The sequence below is a fragment of the Rutidosis leptorrhynchoides genome, unplaced genomic scaffold (genome assembly GCF_046630445.1).
Source record: "Rutidosis leptorrhynchoides isolate AG116_Rl617_1_P2 unplaced genomic scaffold, CSIRO_AGI_Rlap_v1 contig121, whole genome shotgun sequence".
NCBI lineage: Eukaryota > Viridiplantae > Streptophyta > Magnoliopsida > Asterales > Asteraceae > Rutidosis > Rutidosis leptorrhynchoides.
In genome coordinates, this window is record NW_027266376.1 from 25,748 (window position 1) to 50,675 (window position 24,928).

The 24,928-nt window shown below is 32.5% G+C and overlaps 2 protein-coding genes across 2 annotated transcripts; both read left to right on the top strand.

Moving 5' to 3' along the window:
- The first annotated feature begins 7,694 nt into the window (after nt 1-7,694).
- On the top strand, nt 7,695-11,496 carry LOC139881160 (uncharacterized). Its single transcript, XM_071865675.1, has 8 exons — nt 7,695-8,060; nt 9,433-9,597; nt 9,680-9,772; nt 9,845-9,960; nt 10,282-10,380; nt 10,474-10,779; nt 10,880-11,044; nt 11,220-11,496. Exons 1-8 carry the CDS (start codon nt 7,695-7,697, stop codon nt 11,494-11,496), a joined length of 1,587 nt encoding a protein of 528 aa, XP_071721776.1.
- A 5,953-nt stretch (nt 11,497-17,449) lies between these two features.
- LOC139881161 (uncharacterized) lies at nt 17,450-18,322 on the top strand. The gene has a single exon (XM_071865676.1). The coding sequence runs from the start codon at nt 17,450-17,452 to the stop codon at nt 18,320-18,322; it is 873 nt and encodes a 290-aa protein (XP_071721777.1).
- The last annotated feature ends 6,606 nt before the right edge of the window (nt 18,323-24,928 follow it).

A 24,928-nucleotide genomic window follows, 5' to 3' on the forward strand; every position in this document is an offset into this window, starting at 1 on the left:
AATTACCAGATAGACTTTCAGTTTCCAAGTCCCATTGAGCCAACTTCCTATCATAACGAGGTCTTCTTTGTTGCCTAAGTGAAGGATCCAAAACAAGAGCCAAAATCCAATAACCTAGCCGTCGGGGAAGGCTCCAAGTTTCGGAAATCGGATGACCGGAGAAGCCTAGGCCTTTCCATCCTGCATACGATGGGTGACATCTTGTCAATCTCTCCATTTTTTTCGAAATCTATCACATCCCGGTACATCCACTCCTCCTAGCTGGAATTTACTAATCTTGATCAATAATTTCTTCTTCAATTTATCTATATACCTTTTCAAACCTATCCCAAAAAATAGATAGAAATGCATATACTCATTATTCATTAATACTTTTTTATAATGAAAATTTAATCCCGAAACAAAATAGATAATTAATAATTAAAGAATGAATAGTCAAGAAAAAAAATTATTTCTTTTATTTTTAATTTTAATTTTATCAAGATATATATATACATACTAGACGAAGGCTCGCGACAGAGTCGCGAGCTTGTATATGTAATACTCCGCAAAATTGTCAGTTAAAATGCTAGACACTATACAATATGGACTTTCGAAAAAAGAGTGTATACTATATAAATTGCTTCGCTATTTAGAATAATTGAAACTTGACAAAGATTTTTTACAAATCCTAGTTAGAAGAATATGTATCTATGTATTTAATTAGTAAATAAAATTTTTGAAATATTAAATTTTTAGTTATGAGATATATCGATTAATGTAGCTAAGATGATTTGGATTATCTATCATTATTGTAGATTTACATATTAAAAAATAATAGGTACTCGAGCTATTTTCAACCTCAAATCTACAAAATTTTATAAAAAAGAAAAAAGAATATTCGTACAGAATTGAAAATTTCAAAAATGATATTTATTTTGCTAAAAATTTAGCCTATATTTATGCTTATAATAGCGATGTCACGATTCAGCCACTATCAATAGTTTTGGGACTGAATTTGGAGGGAGAATACAATACGTGTCATAAAGATGTTCGTACTCACTTGTAAAAAAAAATTGCGAGGACTAATTAGCTCTATTACATAAAATATAGGAGAAAACTGAATTTAACTCGAAACTTACATTCATATCAATTTTCATCTCTAATTAAATATGTTGTTAGTTGTCGGCATGTAATATTTTAATTACATGATTTAAAATTTAAGAATTATTTTTTAGGAAAAATCTAAAACGACTATCATTCGATAATTTCAAGAAAATAAGATGATGACATGATATTTGTGATAAAGGCGTCTAGACGTACTTATTACAAAATAAAGTGCAATAATTATTCGGCATTTTCAAAAAAAATATTGGAAAAAACTGATTTTTACTTCAATTTGATTAATTAAAAAAATATATAAAATATTGAATGAAAGAGGGAGGAATAGTGTTATGTGTGTGGTGTGTTAAAATTTTATGAATAGTGTTACATACTTATTTCAAGAAAATAAGATGATGACATGATTTTTGTGACAAAGGCGTTTGGACGTACTTATTACAAAATAAAGTGCGAGGACTATTCAGTATTTTTCAAAAATATTGGAAAAAATTGATTTTTACTTCAAATTTGATTAATTAAAAAAATATAAAATATTAAATGAATAGAGGGAGGAATAGTGTTATGTGTGTGGTGTGTTAAAGTTTTATGAATAGTGATATCTATTATTTACGTGTGAGAGCTTTTAATCTTTTCTATACACATACATAATATACTTAATACAATGAGGGCAAGATCTTGAACAAAAGGTGAGTTCACCTTTTATTCAAGATCTTTTGTCCAAAAATCAATGGGCTAATATAATCAACCCACAATCTAAATTCTATTCCCCTACAAAATAAGTCCGTGTCCCCATCTAGAATTAAATGCTTTAACGATTAGGTCACATTATGCTTGGCAATTTTATCCGAAAATTGGACTTTGGTGTAAGAACTATCTTTATAGATATGTTTTATTTGATGAGATTATAGATTATAGGAGATTGGAGTAAGAACTATCATAAAAATTTATAGATATATGTTTTATTTTTAGGAGATTATAGATTACAAACAAACTTGATTTCTTTTATTTTTAAATTGAATAAGACACTTTAAAGTAAGTATTTTTTATTGGAAATAATTTAAAGGAAAAGGTCAGAAATGATGTATTGCAATTAGGGATTTAACTGACCTATTTCAATCAATTTGGTGGTTTTAATTGATTCAGAACAAATTAAGCATACATAGTTTTTTATGATAATGAAGACATTATTTTGAATATATATTGATCAAAACTTTGAAATATTAATATTGATTCTAATATCCTTTGAATTATGTAGATTCAAGGTTCACAAATAAAATAAAAGATTCCCAAAAAATTATAAAAAATCGACAATTAAGAACATATATTAATGAATAGCTAGATAATTAAACAACTTTGATCAAAAAACATAAACTAAAAAATTATTCTAACATACCCATATTACATTATTAATTATTACTTTATATTTTTTCAATTAGGAACGCAACAACAAAAGGTGTTTATTTTAGTGCCCTTTTGAATGGCCCGGCATAATCCACTTCGGAAGTCTCTACCACGGGCTATACACTCGTCAGCACATTCGTAATTATCAAAACCAGGTTGACATAAATGGAAGCAGAAAAGATGAGCGTCGTTGGTTTCTTCACCTACAATAATATTGCATATAGATCATTAGTCGATGAATCGGCCTCGATTCAATCGAGTGGGATCAGCTTTATAAATCGTTATAAAAACTTAAATAAAAAACTATCGTATTTCGTTTCAAACTTCTCAAAATCATAATTTTTGCATATATATTAATTATTAGTCGATGGATCAACAACAACAATCAACCCTGATTCCACCGATTGAAGTCGGTTATATGAATCGTTGTAGAAGGTTATATCAAAAACTATTATATTTCGTTTCAAACTTCTCTAAATCATATTTATCAATCTGAACCATTTGAAACAGAGAGACTTACGGCAAGAGATTGACGGAATGGAGATGGCTACGGTAGCCAAAAAGAGAATGACAAAGAATCTGAACCCCATAGTAGCTTTACTTTGAAGATGAAGTATTGATAATCAAATTGAAGATATGAAAACTGTGAGTAGTTCTATGATGAAGTTGTATTATATATAGAGAGAGCAAAGAACCTGCCAATCTATTTTTTGGATAAAAATCAACAAGTTATTTTAAATCTTGTATTTCCTTTTATTGAGAAAAAAATAATACTATCTCCGTCTCAAAATAGATACAAATTTTTATATACAAATTGCATGTAAAAGTTTGTATCTATTTTGAGACGGAGGGAGTATATTTTTGATTGAACAAATAATATTTTTGAACTCAAATCTTAGGTACCAAATCTTAATGATATTTTTTTGGAAAAAATCAACAAGTTATGTTAAAGTTGCATTTCCTTTTGATTGAACAAATAATATTTTTGAACTCAAATAAATCAATAAAATTTTTTTCTTTTCGATATATTAAATCATTAAGATTTGGTACCTGAGTAACATATATTTCATAATTAATTACTATATAATGAAAGATTTCTTACCAGATCAATTAGATTTTTTTTTTCTTTTCTAGAAATTTTATTAAACTAACAAAGCAAAAACTTTCAAGTGCAACTATTTTATCTCCTTCTATTTATGCGACTCATAATATGTTGTTCCTTTTTATACCACAATATCGATAAAGCAACTAAACTTTTAGGAGATGTAAATATTTAAAAAAAATTCTTGCATGCATATTATTTAACATATCATCACTAACATGTACTAATCCAAATTTGACATATACATGCCATGGATTTAATAATGTGTACACGATTTATTGAATCCTACATGCCAAGTCGCGTGAGCGCGTGTGCCGCTATAAAGAAAAAACGACTGATGTTTGTGTATGAAAAGACTAAAAACTCCTTAATCCTTTAGGTATTATTGTCAAAACACTGACGTGTATTATATAAAATGTGGCGCGTGTCATACTGTCAGAGAACACTATGAGATGGTCTCTCATCTATAAACTAAAGAGATGTTTGTCGATTTTATTTAATTTCAGTTCTTCCAAAAACAATGAAGGTAGATATGAATGATATCTAGAAATATTGTTTTTTATTGAAAAAGAAAATAAAATAGACAAATATTTTAGTATAGAGAGAATAGGGGAGGATAACATTTTTGTTATTTTGACGGTGAAAAAACTAACAAAACATTATTTTACGTTTTTTTCTAATATTTTTTTATTCGTCTTTTAGACTCGCTAATAAAATCATATATTTTATTAAATATTGTTTATGTGGCAGTAAATTTCCGTCAATTTTGTACAGTCATCGTCAAACAAGCAACACATCACGTGCTGACTCGGCAAAAATGACACGTCATCATCATCAGCCAAAAGTAGTTGTAAGACCACCATCGATGGTCGTCAGAATTTGAAAATTTTGTTATGGCCGGACGTGTTTCGACGATACGAACGTCGTGGTGGTGTCAGATTTTTCAAATATACAATCGTTTGGTGTAGATCTAAGCTTAAAGATGTGGGGTCGAACCGTTAAGCTTAGATCTACACTAAACGGTTGTAAATTTGAAAAATCCAACACACCACGAAATTTGTCTTGTTGAGACGAGTCTCGCCATAATAAAATTTCTAGATTCCGGCCACCATAGACGGCGCCGCCGCCTCATGAGGCTGTCCGACCACCATCAGAGGTCGGTGGTCGCCGGAATCTGGAAATTTTGTAATGGTAGGACTTGTTTCGACGAGACAAACGTTCTGATGGTGTCGAATTTCCAAATTTACAATCGTTTGATGTAGATCTAAGCTTAAAGGTGCGGTGGCCGAACCGTTAAGCTTAGATCTACACCAAACGGTTGTAAATTTGAAAAATCCGACACCACCACGACTTTCGTATTGTTGAAACATGTCCGACCATAACAAAATTTCCAGATTCCGACAAACATCGATGGTAATTCGGCAACCATTTTTGGCTGATTATGATGACGTGTCATTTTTTCCGAGTCAGCACGTGATGTGTTGCTTGTTTGGCGATGACTGTGCAAAATTGACGGAAGTTTGCTGCCGCATATGCAAAATTTGAAGATAGGTATGGATTTGTTAATAAAACTAACGGATGGATAGCAAAATGTTAATAAAAAAGCGCGAGATAACATTTTGTTAATTTTTTTACTGTTCAGGCAGCAAAAATATTATTATCCCGAAGGAGTAGTGTAGTATATTGCAGATTCATTCATTAAACTGTTTTGAATGCGGAGTAACAGTTGAAAGTATGAGGATTAAATTGAAATTTTTACAAAATATAAGGACTATGAGTGTCTTTTTCGGTCTTTGTATATGTTGTCATTACGTTGCTAATATAATGTTTTCGGGATACATTACATTTTGCATGCTTATAACTATCGAGACTCGAGAGGTCCATAATATTATTTCTTCTTTGTTATGATCTATGTAGCAGACAGGGGCGGATCTAGGATTCGACATTGGGTGGGACCGAAATAGTCATGAATTTTTAGGTCCAACTGCATGATTTAATTTGGTGGGATCAAGGAGAGTTTATCATCGCTTTCGAAATAAGTTGATGATATATTTATTTATTTATTTATAAGTAAGTCAGTACATTAAAATTATGGCGATCGTAGAAAATTTAAGTCGCACCGCGGATTTTTTTTATCATATCAAATCGTGATTCATAAAAATTAGTCACAAATAATAATTAGTTTTACTAATTGACTAAAATTTCAATACATTCTTTACCATTAAAATAAAATTATAAAATTTACATGAGAATATAGTCATACTAATATGTTAATAGAAATAACTTATTTATATTAATTCAATTTATATTTGAAGATTAATGAAAATTTTATATTTTTATATTTGGATATAGCCCAATTTATATTTAAAAATTAAAAACTTTAATAATCATATTTAAGGATGTATATGGATATAATATAATTTTAAAACTAAAAAAGAGAGTAAAAAAATATAAAAGCAGAAAGAGGAAAAAAACATAAAAATTTGCCAAATTAGTACTAATACAACTTACCACTAAGCCACTACCTCCATTTATGTATGTTTTCTGAAATATAAATTATATATTTTCTATGTATAATTTTCTTTTCAAAATTATTGGGTGGGATCCTGATCCCCAAACAACACGTGGATCCGCTCCTGGTAGCAGAAGGAGGAGACCGGAATGTTGAAATGGGAAAATAAGAAAATTAGGCTGAGATCGGAACCGCTATCATTATAATATTTAATCATTTTTTAAATAAATAAAAAAAACTTGACAACGACCTAAATAATAAATAATAAAGAGAATTCATAGTTAAAATAAATTTTGCATTCATATTTAATATAAAAACGATATTAATTAAATTGGAAGTGGGCTAAAATCATCCAAATCGTAAAAAGATAAGTTTTTTTTAAAGAATTTTAGTTCAATCCCTTTTTTTTTATGGAATAAATTAGGCAATATATATGAAATGTTATTCAAGACATCTCGAATTTTTCGAGATTTTGTTGGAAAGTCCCGACCGAATTTCCTTTGAGTTTTCATGCTGGGAAGTTCTCAAGACGGGGACGACAATATTCTAGAAATCTTTATATTTTATAGAATGTTAACTATCTCAAGATTGGTTTGAAGTATAAAATAAAACGAGCAATATCAAAGGTTCGAGCTAGCAAATTTCAAACGGTCAAATAAAATTGGAAGTCTCGAAGTCGAACCATCCAAGGGAGAAACTTATCTCCTCTAAGATGGCTCATTAGGAATTCATTTTAATGTTTCCAAGCTAATCTATAGATCAGGATACACTACATCTTTAATTATCGAGCTTGATAAATTCAACTATATATGAGAGCATTAATACTAAAATTTAAAAGGTAATCAAATTAGAAATTACACACACATACATATACATAGGTTTCATGATCAATACATAATTCCACTCATGAATATATATATTTCATAACCTTTAATATAAACAATATAAAAATTGCAAATACGTATAGATTGAGAATAACAATATTATTCTAAGTATATTTACTGAAGAACTTAATTAATTGTTACATTAATAATTCATATATATTTTTTAACAACACAAGACGAATTTATTACAAAGTAAGGGTTTGACATCTTCAACATTAAGTAAATCTAATTCTCGTCCAATACTTTTCTTTGAGGTGCCATATGTAACAGTTAAAATGTTTGAGGACTAAAATAAAGTAAAATAAACCTACAAGGACTATGGGTGTCTTTTTCAGTATTTGACCCATTCGTCCCTACTCACGAAAGGCCAACTAATAGCAAAGCCCATAGGCCAGCAGCCCACAATATGACTCGTTCGAGTTAACGACCCACTAGTCCGAGTTGACTCAGTACGACTCGTCCGAGTTAACTCACCCAAATCCAGAAAATCGTTAGCTGCTAGCTTAGAGCTATCCATCAATACAAAATCCCCCAATCACTTCCCTTTCACTCTCCCTTTTGTTTTCTCTCTCTAAAAAGCTCCACCACAGAGAGAGAGAGAGAAAGAATTGTTAAACCCCCTCTTTGAAGATAATCAATTCAAACCCTGCACGAAGCTTGGAAAAAGGTTTCATCTTTGTTAACGTCGTCGACCATGTCTCACATGGTGTTTCAAACAGCAGCTTTAGTCTCCCCTTCAAAGAGCTTTTCGTTAAAACCGAGCTTGCCGATTCCTGGACTGGCTCACGCGCCGCTGTGTTCTAGGATTTTCCGCAGCCGCCACCACCACCACCGTAGCAGCAATAATTCACTTCTGATCAAGAGCTCGGCGTTGACGGATGCGGATTCTTTGGAGCGGAGCTTCGTGGCGCCTTCTCACAATGGCCATTCGCTTCCGATACTCTCTTGTCCTGAATTCGGTCCGGTTATGAAGAAAGATTACGGTGCTTTCGGTGCGGTTACCTTGGAGAAAGGGAAGCTTGATGTGTCTGAGAAGCAGGAGCAAGCTTCCAGCCCTGAGGTATGTATATGTGTCTTTTTCATTTCTATGGATCGTGGCTATTGAGGGGTTTTTGATAGAATTAGGGAAATGGGTTTAGGAAATTGATAGGTTTCGGTTTTAAAAGATTGAGTTTTGACAAAATTTGAAATGAACTTGAGTACATATTGGTTTCTTATGTCACTGTTTTTCATTTCTATATGTTTCCCTTCATACTCGTTTCTATAAGTTCTAGGAAGTAATAGTATTTGTTAAGTTTTCGACGAGTTTGTGCTTGTTGAGATATATAGTAACTTAAACATTTTAGTTTGTAATACCGGAAACTTGTGGTATTGTGTTGATCACTAGTAATTGCAGACTCCTCCATGGTTGTGGAGTTTTGGATGGTTCTGTAAATGTATGATTTTATTGGATAATTTGGATTAAACTCCATATAGTTGCTAAAAATGCCTGTATCTGCTCAACATCGAGCTAGACTATGTAAAGAATTGAGATTCATCGGCTACTAGTGCTATTCAGTTCATCACTGTTTTTAGTTATTTTACAAGATTTTCTGAAACATGCGCAACTTCAGGAGCCTAGAAAGATTTTAATTCTCACACATTACCATAATGCGAAAAAAGTAAAGAATCCCAATAAACATATGGAGCACATTCTTTAAGATGAATCGTTGATTAATGTTATTTCAATTGTCAGTCATGGCGCGTTATGCTTTATTTATCAAAAGAGCAGTAATTTGATCTGACTGCAGTATTTATTTTAAGCTGTAAGAAGTCATTTCTATGAATTTCACTAGTGCAAGCTGTAGAAATGTGCCCCTATTTGTTCTGTGGTTCTTAGTGAATTCTGTATAAAACTTTAGAAGAATTCCGAAATGATCTGTCTTGAGTAAAAATATGTTTGAGTTCAAGTCGAATTAGGTCGATGTAACTTGAAATTAGGTAAACGTGGGCTGCATGTTTTGGCTAGAAGATATTTGCTGAAATAATTTCTGGCTGTTGCCTCATCTGCAGTCAAACTGAAGTCTTATGAGGCTTTTACAAATTATCTCTTCATTAATGATGCGAATATTCTATATTATAGATTTGAATCAAGTATAGTGAATGCTAGGTATTGCTTCTAGGTGTGTGCATGCACACACGCACACTCACAAAGAGAGGTAGGTGTAGACTCAACTTCCATAAGTTGTAATGTCAGTGAAATCTTCTACTTTGTGTGGAGGCCATGACCACCAGTTCACCATGATATATGGTTGTAACAACCTCTCCTCAGATTGAATCTGACTCTGACCAAAAAGGATAGGAAGTCTGTTAGTCGTGTTTGTGATTGCTAATTTACCTACTGGACTCTAGTTTTTAACGCAAGTGAAGTGGCTAACCATTTTGAATTACAGCTCGCTACTGGGGGAGGAGGTGGAGATATAGGAAAAAGAATCCATCATGGTGGTGGCGATGGAGGTGATGATGGCGGTGATGATGATGACTACTTTGATGACTTTGACGATGACGAAGAGGGAGGTGATGATGGTCTCTTTAGGAGAAGGATGATACTGGAAGAGGTTTGAACGCTTCTTCATCATCATGCATGGCACAGATTGTTATTGTTGATAGATCTAACATTTTTTTATTTATTTTTGGCAGCTTTTTGATCGAAAATTTGTAGATGCAGTGTTGGATGAGTGGAAGAAGACAATGATGGATTTACCTGCTGGACTTCGACAGGCTTATGAAATGGTATACTATCTTTTACTAACGTTCCATTGATGACTTGGTGCATCTCAATACTTACAATGATGTTGCACCCAGGGATTGGTCAGCTCAGCCCAAATGGTAAAATTTCTGGCGATAAATGCCAGACCAACCACTGTGAGGTACATTTCCAGGGGGCTTCCAGAAGGACTATCGAGAGCATTTATCGGCAGGTAAAGTTGATGGATTGTTTCTTACTTATGATAACTTTATGCTCCATTGCTACCAAAGTATAAGTTTGTTTAGTTCTCCACAAGTCCCTATTAATTTCTTCTTCCAGCTTACTTCTAAGACTGTAAAGAGAAGCTGCACCTTAAATATAGTGTTCATGTGCTTGGTCTTGGATCAGCAAAGTGTTGGATTTCTTTTCTTAAAAGCTTACTGTATTATGTTCTGACTGGAATGTGCAAACTGTGTCAGTATTGTAAAGTTAATTTCAAATACCTGAAAAGAATGAATTTGGAATCCAAAGTAAACGCTATTTTCTTGCTCAGAATGATTGCAGATCCAGCCTTTTTGTACAAGCTTCTCTTGGAGCAGGTTGGTACAATTGGTTGTACTGTTTGGTGGGAATTGAAGACACGCAAGGACAGGTGGTTTTCCGCCTTCAGAAGAACTTAATTCCTTTTTCCATTTTCATTTGGTATATTATTGACACATATTCATTTGCTTTACCGTGATTGTAGAATAAAGGAGGAATGGGATTTAGCACTGCTTAATGTACTTACAGCAAGTGCTTGCAATGCTCTCGTGGTGTGGTCACTCGCGCCTAGTCGCTCATACGGGAACACATTCCGGTATGAATTGCAAAATACACTACAGAAGCTCCCAAACAATTTATTTGAAAAGAGTTATCCCCTCAGAGAATTTGACTTGCAAAAGAGAGTCCACTCTCTTTTCTACAAGGCCGCAGAGTTGTCTATAGTTGGATTAAGTGCCGGAGCAATTCAAGGATCGTTGTCGAACTTCTTGGGCAGCAAAAAGAAGGATAGGTATGTTTTAAACAACTATTTCTCAGTTTGTCGTTTATGAATTTCATAGCCAAGTGAGATACTAGTTTTTAACTATGAGCTTTCTCAATATGTTTGGCAGATTATCTGTGACCAACCCAAGTCTGAGTACAAATGCTCTTGGCTATGGTGCTTTCCTTGGACTTTATGCAAACTTCAGGTATCAGATGTTATGTGGACTTGATAGAGCAGTCGCCAACCATTTCGATGTTATCGGAGTTGCATTGTTCTTTAGCACAACTTTAAGGTTCGTATCTCTCTTTTATATCATCAAGTTAACTCAAACTGAAATTTTAACTTGTGTTCAGATCTTGAAACTTTTTCTTTCACGAAAGATACCAATTTCAGACTCATTATTTTACTATTTTTACGAAAAACTAGGGGAAAAAATATGATTTTTAATTGTGGCTTTGTGTGTTTAGGCTTCTAAATGTGCAATTAGGAGAGAGATCAAGGCGAGCTTGGCTGGGAATAGAGGCTGATCCACTGGTTGAATCCGATAATCTTTTGAAAGCTTACAACAGACCAGCTGCTGATCAAACCTCCGTTTCAGAATCTTCAAAATGGTTCATATCCAAGAACACCCTAGTTTCCGGTCTAGGACTACTCGGCCTGAAACAAGGAAACGTCAACTCTGATGAAGCTCCAGCTCCAAAAGCTCGACGGAAGAGAGTTGTCCGGAAAAAGGTGTCAGCATAAGTTAAGCGTAACTGAAATATTCAATTTTGCTGCCTAATGAAGAGACAACACCACCATTCCTCCTCCCCCTTTTTAGGAAGTTCTTTAGTAAAAGTATTGAAAATAGATTTTCACACTGCTCGTCGTGGTTAAAACATTTTTACTGATTTACAGCCGAATGAGCACGACGACAACAGTGTTGTAATGTTCTTGAAATGATCATTTTTCGTGAGAATTCTTTTATGATTCCTTCTACCACAATCTTTTTTTTTTTTTTATTAATGCAATAGTATCATTAGTTGAAATTTTCTGTTCAAGGAGAATTTTTCCATTTGTTTTTTAAGTGAGCATGTTCATATAGCTTCTTAATAAAAATATATAGTTTATGTATATCCATGATTTCTGTTTGCAACTTTGCACCATCTTTATTTGATTGATCTCTTTGAAAACTTTGGGCTAGATTTTATTTGATAAAATATTTGTTATCCTTGGGAGACCAAGTCTACAAAGAAGTTGCTATATGATTCGACAGTTATAAGAGAGATTTTTATACTCGTCACGATCATTTTTAAGTATGTAAACTAAATGTTGATATGTGTATAATTTGAGTCCATAAGTAAATTATACTCGAATTAGCACATCAAGACGTGATTTAATTGGCGAACACCTCTCTTCATTCATGGGGTGACGGGTTCGAATTGTGTAGTCCGCATAATTATAATCTAATAAAAAAGAAAAATAATTAAATTCAAAATAAAATATTAAGAATTTATAGATAGGTTATATTAATAATATTAAAAAAATAAAATCAAAAGTCGTGCTAAAAAGGCACATAAAGAAATTGTGCACATTGCATCACAAAAAAAAAAGAAATTGTGCACATTGCAGTACAAAATGACTAAAATACCCTTTACATGATCAGACTATTCCATAAATTGAGGGTATTTAAGTTATTTTTTATGTTTGGTGTGCATGATTTGCACAATTTTTGGTGTGATTTTAATTTTACTGCTAAGAGTCATTCAAAGAGGTCGGATTTGGTTGATGCATATGGGCCGGGCCGGGCCAAACTGTAACTATTCTTTTATAATGAATGACTTAATGAGCCGGACTGGACTATAATTGTTTCGCAAGGTATATTTAATGTTTTTAAGACTATAATCTCGTAAATTTCGATAAATTGATAAGTTTATAATTTTTATACTGTATAAATTTAATTTAATTTTATGAGTTTAATAATAATTGTTAATTTTATTACTAGAAATGTGTCTGTTCGATATTGATAGACAGTGGAGAAGAATCTAATTGTAGGAATTGTCGTCAAATATTCACGGAAAGAAAAATGAATTTACAATGTTTTTAAATTAATTAATTATGCTGATGCAGGCAGGCAAATGGACCAGCTTAACCAGGTCCGAACCGGCCGGAGAGATAGCCTTGTGTCGAATGTGGAGTTGGCTAAGGATATGCCGGAGGCGGGAGACTCGATTCAAACACTCGAGAAAAAGTTCATCGATAAAGGTTTGAGTGAAAAATACCTCGTACTTCTCAGCGATAAGTGTTTTTTTCCTGTCTCTTAATCTCTCCTATAGATTATAAAATATATGCTACTAAAAATATAAAATAAAAATGAGATTTTTTTATATAAATTCCTAATACAAATTCTACCCACTCACAGTCCGTTTCTCTATGAGTCGAATTCATGATCTCTCGATGAAAGAAACGTTTTAACCAATAGGCCATGCTCTGATTGTCATGAGATGGTTTTTTTATCACTAGCTACTTAAAAAAAAAAAGAAGGAAAATATAGACGCACCCGATTAAGATTTTGCAATTATTTTTTAAAAATAAGCTGTTTTTTTATACGTTTCTGCTAAATATGTATGCATGCTAGAGTCTTTTTTAGAATCATGTATTTTGTCAATTGTGTAGATAATTTTCGATTCTAAAAGTTAAAGCAAAAAATATAAGGGCCTGTTCGGTTGTAAAAAAAAAATTATGAAAATTTTCTATTTTATTAGTCTATATAATCTCATAAATTTCGACAAATTTATAATTTTTCTAATGTATAAATTTCATTTAATTTTATGAGCTCAATGATAATTGTAACTTATATAATGTATAAATTTAATTAAATTTTATGAGTTCAATGGTAATTTTAGAGTCCTTGATTGTTAATATTTATACTACCTCCATTGTTGAAATTTGGGTGTTGAAGGACAAATCGAACAGAGATGGAGAAGAAGAAGAGAAGAAGACGATTTGGGAATTAGGGATTTCAAATTGAAATCCGTCATGAACGTTGAAGAAGATGAGACAAACGACGTCGTTCTATCCTTGCCTTTCCTTCGTTTTGTTTCAACTGATTAAACAAAACGACGTCGTTTCATTCTTTACAATGAACGACGTCGTTTTGATCTCATTATACAAGCCGGGCTTGGTCCAGCCTTGGCCCACTTTCTTCTATCTCTACTTCACTTCATTGTTGGACTTCACATCTGCTGCTGGGCTTCGCGCCTTATTCGGGCCAAAGGCTTCCTCATCTCTTCCGGCAGCCCAAGTCGTCTCTTCAGCTCAGCCCAAACCGAATCCACTCCATCACAGCTTCAGTTGCTTGCTGGGCAAGCAACTGTCATCTTCCTTCAAACAGATTGCTTCCTGTGCAAGCAACAATCAATCACCTCAAATCACCACCATGTTTATGACAAACCAACCATTCCTAGACACTCCAAGCATGGTTTAACCATCCCTAAGCATGGGTTTGATTGTAGACATAAGCATGGTTGAGATTGGACTTATAGCATTTTAAATTCTTTCTTTGACTTCCATTAGATAGAATTTTGTAGTATAAATTTAGGAACATATAGTATCGTAAAATTAAGTTGAAATCATTAACAAGTAGCTTCTCTCAATTCTTTCGTGTTCCATCTCTAAATTTCAACATCCATCATAAAATATTTGCGAATTTTTACATATATGTTGTATAGAAAAATTGACAGTTATTTTTAGACATAAATAATATTCTATTGTCCAAGCGAGTTTATTATTGAATTAGGAGGATAAAAATGTAGAACGAAGAAAGGGAGAAATAAAAACCCTAAACCTGATACTTTCAAAAAACAATATAAATATGGCATGGTTAATTCTAAATTTCAATTATTTTTCCTAACGGCCGAATTGACTTTTATTTTTATTCCTAGCATTATTTTTATTTATTATTTAGTTAAATAATATATAAACTTTCATCATATCGTAAATTTCAATCAAGGATATAACAGTTAGCTAGTATTAATTTTTCCGGACTAGATTTAGGTAGTCAATTTTGGTAGAATAATCAAATATAGATGAGGAGAATTATCACACGTTTAGAGAACTTGGAAAAAAAATACTTCATAGGAATATATCATTTTCTTTTTTCCTTCAACAGTTCAATGATTCGTTTCGCCTTACGTTCGGATTTAATGTTCTACTTTCATTAATTTATCGAACGAGATCACGAGACCTCTTACGTATTTTGTTGGGGATTAATCAAAATTAAAAAATGGGCCTAAAATATTTATTCCGCCATTTTTTTTATAATTTTTTTCCTCAAATTCTTGAAGGATTTGGTCTAAAATACTTAAATGAATATGTATCTCCTTCTCATTCTTTTTTTGGGGTTAATTTATCTCATTCGATGAAGATTATTAGTCTTCAGTAAAAATACTATCGATGATATTATGAATATCTAAGTGTAATGAATGATGATCATTCAGAATCTAAAGTTAGAATGTGTACCATAACTCAAGAAAAACATAATGTATTTTTTGATCTGATGATGAGTTCAACGAGTCAACGAGGGAAATCGAGTTCAAAAATCAGGCATCAACCGGCAAACATTAGGGATGAAAATATCGATTACAACTTTTATATTTGACGAGTGATTGATCAAACCGGTCAGAGTTAGCATGTGAAAAGGACCATGACGAGTATCGTTGAGTTGCTAGGATTTGATTGCTGCAAACTTAAAGACATTTGCAGAAGTCGGTACAATTCACACAGTTTCCCCCATTCATCGAAATAACTAAGTTTTTATGAGCATGATAAATTAAAAAAAGAAATTCACAAGCATTAAATTATCTTTTAGTTTTTCTATGACTTTTCATTTGTCACTTTTTCTTCAGAAATTTTGTATCCATGTTTGCAGCTTACATATTTTGTAAGGTCATATTGTATTAATGGCCCCCTTGTGAGTTTTTACTCGGCAGTTGAAAGTAGAAGTGTTACATAATAATTACTATGTATATTCAATTCACCATAGCTAGTAAAAGAGATTCATTTATTACATCAACCCTGCCCACAAGCAAAATAAAGAAAAAATGAATCGGTAAAGTCTATTACATGTTGGTCCTAAAATTTCTTCTTTAGATCATAATTATTTGTAGTTACAATATGATTATTTGATCCAGTTTATATGTAATTTTGTGATGAACACTTTCTTTTTATGGGTAATTTGTAATTTTATTCCTAAAAGTAGGTATATAAACCTTGAAATGACAATCACGAAGACTAATGACAGCTAAATACGACAAGTACTTAAAGATACACAAATTCGAATTATGATGGAGCAGCTAAACCGAAAAATCTAGGAGTTGCAAGAAAATATGTCATGTTATTGATAATTGTGCTATGAATTTGAAAGGAAAATATTATGCAAAAAAGTAACAATATACTAATACAATTTGTTAAGTATGTTCTGCCTAGGTTTTGTTCTGTTAATTATGTCTTAGAAGCAAATCTCAGATGGAAAAGGAGAATATTTCTCCGCGAAAACCAAATTCCTAATTAGGTTAGGTCTTAGGCTTTGGCAACTTCCGCCAACTCATATCTTCTCTCCTTAATTTTATGCATCGAGACTGCCAATTTCCTACCCAGAATCAATGAATCTGAGCCACGACTTATTACACAGTGTAACATTAATATCATATCAGCCCATATCTGATTTTAATTTCATTATCGTCTGGATATTTTTAGAAATGTCGGTTAACAAACCTATCTAATGCATCCATAAGTATGCCAACACTGTACATATTGAAAGTACAAACACAAAATTTAAACTGCGATACTTTTGTTACTGTTATATCTCGAAACGTGCATAAGACCATATATATGGTAGTGAAATGCTGGCGTCGACACGTCGGTGTGGATGTTCCTACATGCCGATAAAACGGAGCGCGTCCATTGAAATCTGTGTGTCTTCAAGAAGAAAGAGATGAACAGTTGTAATGGAGAGATTTGGATTTGAATTGAGGAATAACTGTTGGAACGAGAAGAGAAGAATGAAAGAAGAAACGACGCCGTTTGATGCGTTTTTTGTTTCTCTGTTGCTGATGGGCTTCCGAGTCTTCTCTTCCAATTGGGCCTTGCCAACTTTGCGGCCCATTCTCTCTTCATCAGTTGTTTCTTCTTCAAGGCAAAGTCACTTCTTCTTCTTGGACAAGTTTTTACTATGTAGGAATCCTCATGACATCACTACTTCAACTCAACAACTCTAGCCATCCCTAAGCATAGCTGAGACAACAATTATAAAGATATTAGATAGGTTTCTAGTACTTATTTTCTTTTTTTTTTATTACATCTATTATACAATTTGTAGTATAAATAGATAAAAACATCAATCTTATAAAGCATCACTTTAAGTTAATAGAAAAACTGAGATTTTATCTCTCAAAATTCTCTCATTCGATCCCTAAATCTCAACATGGTATCTAAGAGCTAATGAGAGATCTCAATTTCAAGTTTAACTCAACTCAAATTCACCTCAAAATCAACAAAGCACTCACCGTTGCATTTTCCTTTGAAGAAATCTCTTGAAAATGTCAACAATCGCAAACACTGCTTCCTCTGCTGATGCAGCCCTTTCACCAACATCTGATTTTTATCTTCACTCTAGTGAAAACTCCACACAGGCACTAATTTCCCCTCTGCTATGACAATGGCACTGAGATCAAAAGTGAAGTTCAATTTTGTTAATGGCAGAATCAAACAACCACAAGAAGATGATGCAAATTTTTCTAACTGGGATAGATGCAACATAACAACACAAGCAATATGGAAAGATCTACAAGCAAGATTTTTCAAGACTGATTTCTCCAGGATCTCTGATGTCCACGAAGAAATTTTCACTCTAAAACAAGGTGACCTAAATATTTCTGACTACTACACCAAAATGAGGGTTCTATGGGATGAATTTGATGACTTAAGGCCTATTCTAGAATGTGAATGTGCTATAAAGTATGAATGCAAGGCTCTAAAAGTCATAGCAGATTACTATGAGAATGATAAAATCATTAGGTTTTTGAAAGGTTTGAATCCTGTTTATGCTCAAACCAGATCAACCATAATGATGTTAGATCCTATCCCATCCCTCCAAAAGGTGTATGGAACAATTTCTCAATATGAAAGGCATAATATCTTACCACAAGTTGCAAATGAGCCATCCATTGCTGCTTTCTCCTCAGCAAAAGGGACAAAGCAGAATCAGAACAACAAGAAGAATCCTAAAGCAAAACTTATCTGTAACCATTGTGGCAAGAAAAGTCACATTGAAGCTGAATGCTACAGAATTGTAGGTTTCCCACCTGACTTTAAATTCACAAGAAATGCTTCGGCAAACTTGTATGCTGCAACAGAACTTGAAGTGACAAAAAACAACAATCATGACATCTCACAAGATGAGTATGAATCTCTCAAGAGGCAGGCTAAATCAAACTCTCAGTCTCAAATCTCTACTAGCAACATGGCTAACACAACTCATGCTTTCAGTGGTAACCACAAAAAGAAAACTGTTTTTGGTTATTGGACATAGGTGCATCAGACCATATTTTTTGTTCAAAGAGTCTTTTTAAAACAATGAAACATTCAATAATCATCATATTCAATTGCCAAACAAACATTTCATTGTAGTTACACACATAGGAACAGTAGAGCTAACAAACACAATTACACTTCTAAATACTCCAAAATTTGCTTTCAACCTTGTTTCTACAAACAAGATGACAGTAAATTCTAATTGTGTTCTAATGGTCTACCTTACAAAGTGTCTCATGTAGGATTAAGCTTGATGAGGATGATTGGTACAGCTGAGCAAAGAAATGGACTCTGTTACATGAATTTGACAGATCATTTTGTGCATCCTAATGTTTCTTTTGATCAAAACCAGTCATCTGTCAATGTAATCTCATATTATAGTAGGAAAACTTTTGATGTTTGACATTTTAGACTTGGTCATCCGTCTAGTGCCAGACTTAACCCTTTTAAAAACATTAATGAAAGCATCGGTTTCAAGCATGATCATATATGTGATGTATGTCATTTTACAAAACAAAGAAAACTCACTTTTCCTTTCAGTCATTCAATAGCTAATGGTAGTTTTGACTTGAATCATATGGATATTTAGGGACAAACTTCCCCATCTATGCAAGGTCGCAGATACTTTCTAACTATTGTTGATGATTTCACTAGACATATTTGGACATATTTAATGACACATAAATCAGAAACAAGAGATCTAGTTGAAAGGTTCTACAAGATGGCAGAGACACAATTTATTAAAAGGATAAAAACCATAAGAAGTGATAATGGTCAGGAATTTAAATATACTGCATTTTATAATTCACATGGTATCTTGCATGAAACCTCATGTGTTGAGTGTCCTGAGTAAATTGGAAGGATAGAGAGAAAGCACCAACACATTTTAAATGTAGGCAGAGCTTTGATGTTTCAAAGCAAACTACCTTTAAAATTTTGGAGCTATGCTCTATGCCATGCCATTCATCTGATTAACAGAACACCAACCCTTGTACTAAAAGAGAAGACACCATATGAATTGTTACTTGGAAAACTTCCTGATTTATCTCACCTAAGAGTCTTTGATTCATTGTGTATTATTTCAACATTGGACAGAGATAAAACAAAATTCACACCAAGATCATCTAAATGTGTCATGTTAGGATTTCAATATGGAACTAAAGGGTACAAAGTCCTACATCTAAATAGTCACATCATTCAAGTAGGTTATCATGTAGTTTTTTATGAACATGTTTTTCCCTATAATGGACTACAAATAGATTTAGATACTCTTTGTTCTATGATTCTCTCTAAAAGGAAGAATATACCTATTTTGGATGAAGAATCTGCATTACATGAATCATCACATGAAACAGATTTTGAGCATGTAGATAATGATCATCATCCATCTTCTGTTGAGGAATTTTCTGATTCTCAAGAAATTTCTACAGAACCTGCACAAGTGATAGGACCAGAAATTAGAAAGTCTTTTAGAACTAGATTCACACCTAAGCATTTAGAAGATTACCATTATAATCTAGTCCAAGTCTTATCTCAGCAGGATCGTGAAACTTTCCTCAAAGACTCAAGCAGCATTCCAATACCAGGTACACCACATTCAATTCAAAATTATTTTTTAAAATTTTCTTAAAAACATCTTGCTTTTACTTTAAAAATTTGTTGTCAAAAGAAACTAAATAGTTTTAAGCAAGTTATGGAAAATGAGAAATGGCAAACAGCTATAGAGACATAACTGAAAGCCCTCTCAGATAATCAAACTTGGATTGTATCTGATCTGCCTAAGGAGAAAAGAGCAATTGGTTGCAAATGGGTATTTAAACTAAAGCATAAGTCAGATGGCTCAATTGAAAGATATAAAGCCAGACTTATTGCTAAGAGATATACTCAGATTGAAGGCATAGAGTATTCAGAAACCTTTTCTCCAATTGCAAAGTTCACTACTATCAGGGTTCTGCTTGCTATTGTAGCTTCTGCGAAATGGCATACTGCTCAACTAGATATCAACAATGCATTCTTACATGGTGATCTAAATGAAGAAGTGTACATGAAACCTCCCCCAGGATCAGACATCCCTCCCAACAAGATTTGCAAACTGATCAAATCACTCTACAGACTCAAACAAGCAAGTAGGTAGTGGAACTTCAATTTAACTGAAGCTTTGACACATTTTGGGTATTCACAATCCAATTCTGATCATTCATTGTTCATCAAGCATAACAATGACTCCTTTGCAGCTATTCTAGAAGCAATCAACCATCTCACGTTCTTCTACTGAGGCTGAGTATAGAGCTCTTGTTATGGTTGCTTGTGAACTTCAATGGATCCGCTACCTTCTTCAGGATTTCTAGATAGCTCACTCTCAAGATGCTTACTTATATTATGGCAATCAATCGGCCATTCACATAGCACACAATGCTTTTTTCCATGAACGGACAAAACATATTGAAATTGACTGTCACATTATAAGAAACCAGGTGAAAGCAAGTTCGATTCGTTTGCTTCTGATTTAATCTTCTCTTCAAATTGCCGATCTGTTCACTAAGCCACAACGTGCACCCACATTTCGCCTTTTCTTGTCCAAGCTTGGACTTCTCAAGTTTCGACCAGTCCCGCTTGTGGGGGCTGTTGAAATCTGTATGTGTATTCAGGAAGAAGGAGATGAACTGTTGTAATGGAGGAATTTGGATTTGAATTGAGGAATGACCGTTGGAAGGAGAAGAAAAGAATGAAAGAAGAAAGGGCGCCGTTTGATGCATTTTTTGTTTCTCTGTTGCTGATGGGCTTTCGAGTCTTCTCGGCCCAATTGGGCCTTACCAACTCTGCGGCCCATTTTCTCTTCATCAGTTGCTTATTCTTCCAAACAAAGTCACTTCTTCTTCTTGGACAAGTTTTTACTGTATAAGAATCTTCATGACATCACTACTTCAACTCAACAACTCTCAGCCATCTCGGAGACAACAATTACAAAGATATTAGATAGATTTCTAGTACTTATTTTCTTTTGTTTATTACATCTATTATACAACTTGTAGTATAAACAGATAAAAACATCAATCTTGTAAAGCATCACTTTGAATTAATAGAAAAACTAAGATTTTATCTCTCAAAATTCTTTCAATCGATCCCTAAATCTCAATAAATTTTTACGTACTGCTTAGAATGCTTGGGTGCGGCGCTTTCATTTATTTAAAAAAAATAATTCAAATTACTTCCGATTAAAATCAAACTTATAAAATTAGTTCTATAGATATTTTTACTTCAATTCTATATATTTTTTTAATATTCTTTTGAATTTTTATATAAGAACTAGAAACGTATTTCGCACCACATCCCTTCTTCTTTCTTTTGGTAATAACTTGCTTTTGACTAGCTTACATAAGACGGTTCAAAATAATTTGGAGCATAACACAAATAACTTTTTTTTTGCATGTTTCTAGGATATTGGTGGGTTTTATATATTTTTCCTAATTAACCCTAATTCTAGTATTTCCTATCAATTATTGAACTTAACTGGACTCTCAAAATCTCCAACTCTTTCCATTTTTGTCCGAGTCCATATGACATTTTTATGGGCTATCTGGTTTCTCTATTTTTCCTGCTAATTAATCCTGGCCAACTAAGGAACTAAATGCAAGATTGATCCTACGGTACTTGTCCATATCACTGCAACATATAAATCTTGAGAACGGTTTCAAAGGGATAACTTTTTATTCTATGAAAACATTTAATTACCTTGTTATTAATTGAACCTTAAAAAGGAAAGCCTTTTATAAAAAACGAGTCGGATATATCTTTACATTTCTTTAATTAGACGTACCCAATATACATGATTATAATTAACTGAATTGGGTATTTGATATAGTAGTTCAATGGTTTTCTTTCTTTACGTTAGTGAGAAATTATTGGTAATTTATCGTTGTATTTAATTATGGAATATGTGTTTATCTGTTTGATGGTTATTTCTCTTTCGATATGGGGTTTTCTGCATCGTATTGGAGTCGTCTCCTTTTTTTGTCGTAATTTTTCTTCCAAATATTATGTCTAAAATGAACTACCATTAATCATCGTTAACATCTCGATGTAATCATGGTAGTTTCTGTCTAGACTGTTTTTTTATATTGGCTTAATTATAGCTAACCCCCTACGAGTTGTAATAAATGAAATTATAAACACAAATTAAAAAAAAAAAGGAAGATATAATCGAATTTTAATACCGTTAAAGACTTTGTTATACTAGTATTTCATGTACAAACTAAAAGTTGACCGTTGTGTGTAATAACTATCGACGACAAAAATCGTAATTATGAAAATTATGGATGCACATGTTATCCTTCCTAGATGAAATGACATAACACCATATGTTTCTCTCTCTGTCCGATTTAAAGAGGTTTGGTTTACTGACAGTAGACGTATAATATGGTCCCTCCAAAAATTTATGCTCCTTTTCCATCCTCCCTCTACTGCTTTACTAGTATTTCATTTTTTCCATTTAATTTTGTTTGATTTAAAATTAAAATGTTTGAATAAGACATAGTATCTCAAAATGTTTTGTGATTGTAGTTTTGTCCGAAAAGATAACATGATATTTTGTGACAATAATCGTAGGTTTTAGTGATTCACAAAACATTGATTGATCATGTCTAATATAGTACTAACAAAATGATAATTAATAAGTTCTTTTAGATGAAGGAAGAATTTTTTTTATTAATGATATTATTAGTGGCATAGTTTAATTATGTCAATTTTGCGATATAATTCTCAGATAAAATTCATAATCCTTCAAATAAGATAATTAAAACCGATAGTATTATTGATAATACTGTCCATAACTCAACGATAAAAAATATACCAAGTTCGAACACATACATTCGACATCATAAGGCTAAAATTAAGTGATAATTTGTAAGTTAACGCTCTCTCTCTGTATTTTTTAATGTATTTTAACATATATATGATTATGGTGAAAGATTATTGGAAGTACACGCTTTAAAAAACTTGGAGTACAATATTCAATCAAGGTTTTTCTGAGTTTTTCATGATCTTATGTCCAATCTCATTAGTCGGCATGTGGAGAGAGGCCTTAATTTTCGTCAATATCTATGTTAGTTTGAAAAGAAAAATGATGAGATAAAGTTTACTTTTGCTCTAAGCTAAACATAATTAAAATGCTAATAAAGTGTGATATTATAATATCGTTTTCGGCTTTTGTAAGATATTTTCAATGAAAAAATAAAAAACCCACGTTGCTTTCTTATTCAATCCCTTAATTATATCTCCATGATCACTACTATATCACTTTCCTATACATCGTTGCCCATCCACTGTATTGATCATCTCTCTCCCTTGCCTGTGTTTGAGAGAGATAGTTATTTGGTACGAGAGAGAGTGAGATTGCAATATTGTTCGGCTTTTATTTTATTCAACATGACGGAGTCAAATTATGTAATACATATGTTTTTCTAAAGGAAAAAATTATATTCGAAGAGCAAGAAATAGACTTACCCATTATATTGCTAATCTAAAACGCAATGAGACTGGTCGATTACTTTACTCTTGATTTCCATAGTCGACATTGATTAATGAATTTCATCTTTTTTTTTGACATTCAAAAAAGAAAGAAGGAAAAATTTATAACGTATTGAGAGGATATAATATGTGTTCAAATGTCTATTATTGAATCATTTGGGAATTATTATTTTTTATAACTATGTAACTTAGGGATATCTCAAAACTAAGTTTTATATTGCAACCTAACTCAAACATATATACTACAAGTCTACAAAAGTACGATCATGTGGGAATTTCAACTTGCAAAATATATACTCCTAGATAGCTAGTATAGAAAAAAATGAAAAATAGAATTGAATCTTCAAACTGTAATTATGAATGGGATAACGACCAGTATTTTCATGGAATGTTGTGTGTCTATAGACATTATGAATGGGTTAATGATTTTGACCAAGTAATTTCCTTAGTAATTCCTCTAAAAAAAGTATTTTCCTTGGAAAGCTTATATCCATCAAAGTAAATATCAACTTTTTTTTGATAATAATATCAAATTATTTTTACTTGCATTGTTACACACATATATATCAAAATGTATATAAATTAAGTTTCACCAAGAATTACTAGTATGTAGTATATATTAATTATCCCTATCAAAAAATTAACCACCATGCAATATAATTCAATTTTAATTCTCATTGCTAGCTTCCAATCCTTGGACTTTGATCATCGTTGATCATTTAATCTTAAAGTTTCTCTCTCTTTGTTGAAAAAGTCATCTTATTCGCAACATAAATTGACAAACATTAATATATATTACGGTCAAATAATAGGTACACAAATGATATTTATTACTAGGCTCAAGAATTTGGTGGTAAAACATATTTACTAGAAATTAATAGCTAGGGAGAGGTCACACCTCTTTTTCTTTCTGAGCAGCCAGCTATGATGTGAACCCACTTCCCATTATAAGCTCACTCTAATTCCCTCATTTCTCTCCACAACTCTCATAACAACACACTCTCCTCTTCTCTAATTTCTTAATATCCTTACAACTTCCATTTCCGTCGATCCCCACCGTGACAACCACCGCTACACA